This window comes from Apis dorsata, unplaced genomic scaffold (assembly GCF_000469605.1).
Source record: "Apis dorsata unplaced genomic scaffold, Apis dorsata 1.3 scaffold_41, whole genome shotgun sequence".
In the NCBI taxonomy this organism is placed as follows: domain Eukaryota; kingdom Metazoa; phylum Arthropoda; class Insecta; order Hymenoptera; family Apidae; genus Apis; species Apis dorsata.
In genome coordinates this window covers 254,440-259,942 of record NW_006263343.1, presented here as the reverse complement: position 1 = coordinate 259,942, position 5,503 = coordinate 254,440, and the positions used below count along the sequence as shown (strand labels likewise).

The 5,503-nt window shown below is 18.8% G+C and overlaps 1 protein-coding gene across 4 annotated transcripts; it reads right to left on the bottom strand.

Moving 5' to 3' along the window:
- Positions 1-235: 235 nt before the first annotated feature.
- Positions 236-4,960, bottom strand: LOC102677956 (activating molecule in BECN1-regulated autophagy protein 1-like). 4 transcript variants are annotated; one of them, XM_006608643.2, is made up of 11 exons: positions 4,750-4,779; positions 4,030-4,227; positions 3,884-3,942; positions 3,639-3,822; positions 2,881-3,053; positions 2,454-2,534; positions 2,351-2,362; positions 2,115-2,272; positions 1,348-1,446; positions 1,161-1,265; positions 236-724 (listed from the first exon to the last, which is right to left on the bottom strand). In XM_006608643.2, exons 2-11 carry the CDS (start codon positions 4,204-4,206, stop codon positions 318-320), a joined length of 1,455 nt encoding a protein of 484 aa, XP_006608706.1. In that variant the 5' UTR covers positions 4,207-4,227; positions 4,750-4,779; the 3' UTR covers positions 236-317. The 4 variants fall into 4 exon arrangements, with proteins under 4 accessions (XP_006608706.1, XP_031369486.1, XP_006608704.1 ...); XM_031513626.1 differs by lacking the exon at positions 4,750-4,779 and adding an exon at positions 4,943-4,960 and having other exon boundaries at positions 2,115-2,362; XM_006608641.2 differs by having other exon boundaries at positions 2,115-2,362.
- Between the last annotated feature and the right edge of the window lie 543 nt (positions 4,961-5,503).

Genomic DNA, 5,503 nt, shown 5'->3' with positions numbered 1-5,503 from the left:
TTTATTTTTAACAAATATGCAAATAATATATTTATATTTGAAATTAATATATTCTTATCTATTAATATATTCTTATAAATTAATATATTCTTATCTTATATATTATAATCTTTTTTAATGAAAGAAAGAATTTAAAAATGAAAATAATATTAAAAATTGAACAAGAATTATATATAAAAAAATTTAATAATAAAATAAAAATATCATTAAGAACATATAACAATAATAACTTTTGTTTTTATATATAATTTTTTCTTATAATAAAATAATCATATTAATACAGAAATTTATATTTTTACAATAATATTACAAATATATTAATGAAGAATAGCTAATCGACCAGTGTTGGTAGCATAAACTAGGCCTTGGCCAGGTTGTGGTGCCCATCTGATACAATTTATACTTGTGTGTTCTCTAGTTGATTGATTATTTTGTAATAAATCTCTAACTAATAACATAGTGTTTCTTTTATTGGAGTTCATAAAATGTAAATATTTTGCTAGATTAAAATCCATATCTTGAATACATGGTTTGTCATTCTGGGATTGTTTATGTGTTAGTCTATAAATAATAGCCATTGTATAGTCATTTCTCATACCACTTCTTGCTAGACCTACTAAAAGATGTTCTTGTGTTGGTGAAATTGAAACAGAAATCACAGAATTATATACTTCTGTCCAATAAATTTCTTCTCCTAAAGTTTCCCATTGTAAACTATAAACTCCTAAAAATAACGTTGCATGAAAAAGAGATCATAATTTATTAATAAAAAAAATGTACGATATATTGCTTAATTATTAATGATTAATTTTTCAAAAAGACGAAATATATATAAATATAAAAATATTTCAAAATTTTTTTATGTGAAAATTTATTAACAATTTATTAACAAATAAACGAAATTAATAAAAATTGCAATAATTATGAAAGAAATTATTATTAGAAAAATATAAATTATTATTTTTTTCTCTCTTATAAAATTAATTCTTAAAGTTCATAAATATTTTTTATTATATTAATTATATATTATATTATTATAATAATATTTTTATATATAACACGAAATTAATAAAAGAATCAATATATTTGAATATTATGTTAATATTAGAAAAAATATTAAATATTAAATATATAATATTAGAAAAAAAATAATTTCTCACCTGCAGCTCTCATAAAGCATGTTGCCAATAATTTACCATCCGAAGAAATATTTATACTAGCATCATTACGTATTTTACACTTGTGTATAACAATATTTTTTTCAGCTATAATATAAAAAGTACTTTATAAATAAAGTACTTTACTTGAAATATTTTATTTTTACAATATAATAATAATGATATTTACAATTCGTGATATCTGGTATTTCTCCCTTAGAAAAATCCCATGCTTGCACACGATATCCGGAAATTCCTGAAAAGTTCCTCACTACTGCTGAGACATCTTCTAAAAAATTTAATAATTTAATTAAATTTGATTAATGCTATCATTTTAATCCATTGTATACATTTAAAATATAGATTAATTAAATTATAAATATTGGTGATGAAAAAAATATCTTTTTGTTGAATATATTAATTCATTTTATTTTTTTAATATTAATTTTGAAGATACAATAAAGTCGTTTTTATAAAATTTCGATAAAATTTTTAATAACAGATTATGTATATATTTTAAGTAAAATAATAAATTCAATTTATTAAAATTATTTTAAAAAATTAAATCTTTTTTTTAGTTATTTAATTTTTGAATTTCAAAAAAATCCAAGTTTCACTTGGATATATAAATATATAATTTAAACCTCTGATTAATGACGGACAACTATTGAACAAAATTATTAAAAAATTTTTTGTATCGAATTTTGAATGAAATCGCGAAAATAATAGCCCAACAATTTTTTTAGTATGCTTTTAGTATGCTTTTAGTATGCTTTTCTATATATAATAATGATTCATTAACATTAATTTGGCTTTATTCCATTTATATTCGTCAATCAAAATATAAATTGATCTTAATGCTACTAACTATAAACTAAATTTTATTGAAATTGATAATTATTAGAATTAAGATTATTCATAGTAAATGAAATCTTAAATTTTTTGTATCACATTTACCTGAAAAAGATCTTTCATCATCATCACGTGGAAGATTCAATCCTCCTCGTCTTCTTTCTGTTTGCCAATTACAGATATATGGTAATATAACATCACTATCTACTGTTACAGCATCACGTAAACTTGATTGAGTACTGTGTGAAGGCTCTTCAATGGTTCTAAAGGATTGAACTGTTTCATTTTGAGCAGTTTCCGAATAGTTATTTGATATTTGATTATTATACATCCTACCATACCTTAAACGGGATCTATATAATTCAATGAAGAATAATAAAATTTGATTACTAATAATTTAAAAAATATTTGCTAACTTAAATTTTTAATTTATATCATATATACCTGAATAATCTTGATTCTCTTATATAATCATTTCCAATTCCTGTGATTAATTTCCTTCCTAAATTGTCAAAAGCTACATATCTGAAATACATATAATATATATATATAATAATAATCCAATAAATAAACCCATATATATATATAAATTAATGAGAAATTCACTTGCTTTAATTAAAAATTGTTTATTGAAAATAAATTTTGAAAATATTAATTTTTCAATCTTAGTTTATCAAGACTTTTTTTTTTTTTTTTTTAATATTATCTATCTAAATATTATCTATTTTAAAAATTACGAATTCTCTTTTTTTTATCAATTACAAATTAAATGTTATACTTTTTACATAATATTTATTAATTTTCAGCTTATAATTTATTTCATAAATTCACATCCACAACTCAAATTACAATACAATATATTAAAACTCACCTTACTTTTTCTATGTTAGTTTTAGTAGATATTACTGCAAAAGGTTCAGATCGACTCCAATCCCAAAAATGTATTTCATTATTTGTTGCTATAACAAGTAACTTTTCAAATGGATGGAAAGCAAGAGAAGCTATGACTGTTTGACTTTCTGCATTCCAAACTTTACTACCATCCTATTTATAACAAAATATATTTTATATTCAATTATAAAAATAAATTTATAAAATAAATTTTATAAAAAAAATGTATAGAAATATTTTTATTATATTATTGTGTTTTTGTGAACATAATATATATAAAAGCAAAAAATATAAATATTTAGAACATAATTCAAATAATTTCAAGATGAATATTAGAAAGAAATTTTTTTAAAAGTAAATCTTTCTGAAAATACTTAAAACTATTTTTTTTTTAATTATTTTTTTACAGGTGCTTTTTTTAAAAAAATAATTTAAGAAATATTTAAATGTTTCCAAATCCACAGATCAAAATCCAAAGATCAAATATTTATCATCACAATATATACTTTAATATGACTCTTTAATATAATTTTTGTTTGAAATACTTTTTTGTATTTCTGATATTTACAAATATATATTATATTTGATACTACAAATAATCGCATATATATACTTAAAATAGATATATATATATATATAAAATAGATAATATATATATTACATAATATATTGTAATATTATTTTCCTTATAATTATAATTATTAAATTTCATTCTTATTTTTTAATAAAACTATTTACCCTTAAATCCCAAACTCGAACTTGACCACCAAGACAACCAGAAGCTAATATGTGACTAGAGGATGGATGAAATGTGATACACCATGGAGTACGTGGATGACCAGAAAGAATTTTAATATTTTTCCTAGTAGCTACATCAGTAATATAAACACTATGATTTCCATGTGCTGATGCTATTTTCGTGCTACAATTTAATTATATAAGTTAATTTATAATAAAAATTTATTTATGATTTAATTTCTTACCCATCAGGACTAAAAACCATTAAAAATGTTGCTTTAGGATATCCTGGTAGATCATATTCCTACAAGAAATTAAAGTAAGAGAAATGAAATAAAAAAAAAAAAAAAATAAAATAAAATAAAATAAAAGTTATATATAATATAATTACCAATTCTTTATGCTTTTTTCCAACAAGATTCATTTCAGCAATTGATTCTAATCCACGTGTTTTAGTTTTACAACAATTATAGTATAAAAATCCAAAGTCTCTGAACATTAAGTCCTTTAATATATTATGAGACCGATTGCAATGAAGCAATTCTGGTCTCTTCTTGACCTGCTCCATTTAGCAGGATATCCTACAATATTTAAAATAATTAAATAATTAATTAATTATTTAAAATAATTAAGAAAAAAAAAATTAAAATTTTCTTAATTAATATAAAATTAATATATGAAGAGATGATAAAAAAAAGAAAAAATATCATATTATAATTTTAATCATAATTTTTTATGATTGCTTTTATATTCTTTTCCTTATCATTGAATATATTGCATTATGAATTAAAATCTTTTTTGAGTTTTATAGCTTGAAAAACAATATAAATTGAAAAACAATGAAAAAATATGAAGAATGTCAAAGAAAATAATATATTACTTAAAAATAAAAATAAAAGTTGAAAATGATGCAAAATAAAATAAAAAATAAAGTTATATTAAAAAACATTATATTAATTATATTTAAAAAACATTATATAAAAAAGAATTGCTAAAAAAAAATTACATATATTTTGCATATAATTGCAATAGAATAAAAATATTTTTGCTTTTATATATCTAAATATTTAAATTATTACAAATTTATGCAACAAATCATTTTTAAATTTACCTTAACCTTAAAATTTCAAAACATTCAAAATTTATAATATTTATTAACACTACTTAAATTATTTTATGTGTAAATTCTATGTGGAACAATTATATAAATAATTAATTAATATTTCTCACTATTTCCATAGTTCTAATTGACAAATAATAACGCATATTAATAAACTGATCAATAGTAAACAAAATGCATTTACCTTATGAAACCTACTTTATGTAACAACATTAATATCAAGATTTCAATTTATAATTCTTTTTTAAAATATAAAAATTTATTTTATAGTTTTTTTAAACAAATATAAATGTAAATAAAATAAAAATTTAATCTTGAAATTCAAAACTGAAATTTTTTTTTTGTAAATTTCTATCAATATAAGCATAGAATATTAATTTACCTCAAAATCATAATACTTGTTTTATATTTTACATAATCAAAATACGTTTTTATTCATATAATAACATAAAATATTTTTGAATATACAAATACTTTTTGATATACAAATACACATGTAAGAGATTATATTATAAAATTATTTATTTATATCATTTATATCATTATTATATCAAAAAATTTTTTTTTACATAGAAAAAATGACAAAGAATTTGCAAACTTAATGATATTATAGTAAAATTTTTAATTTTATAATCAAATATAAATAATATTATAAATCAAAAATATCATATTTTCATTTTAATCAATTAATTAGATATATTAAATTCTTTTGTTAAAAAAGAATTTAAATATATCTAAGGTTAAA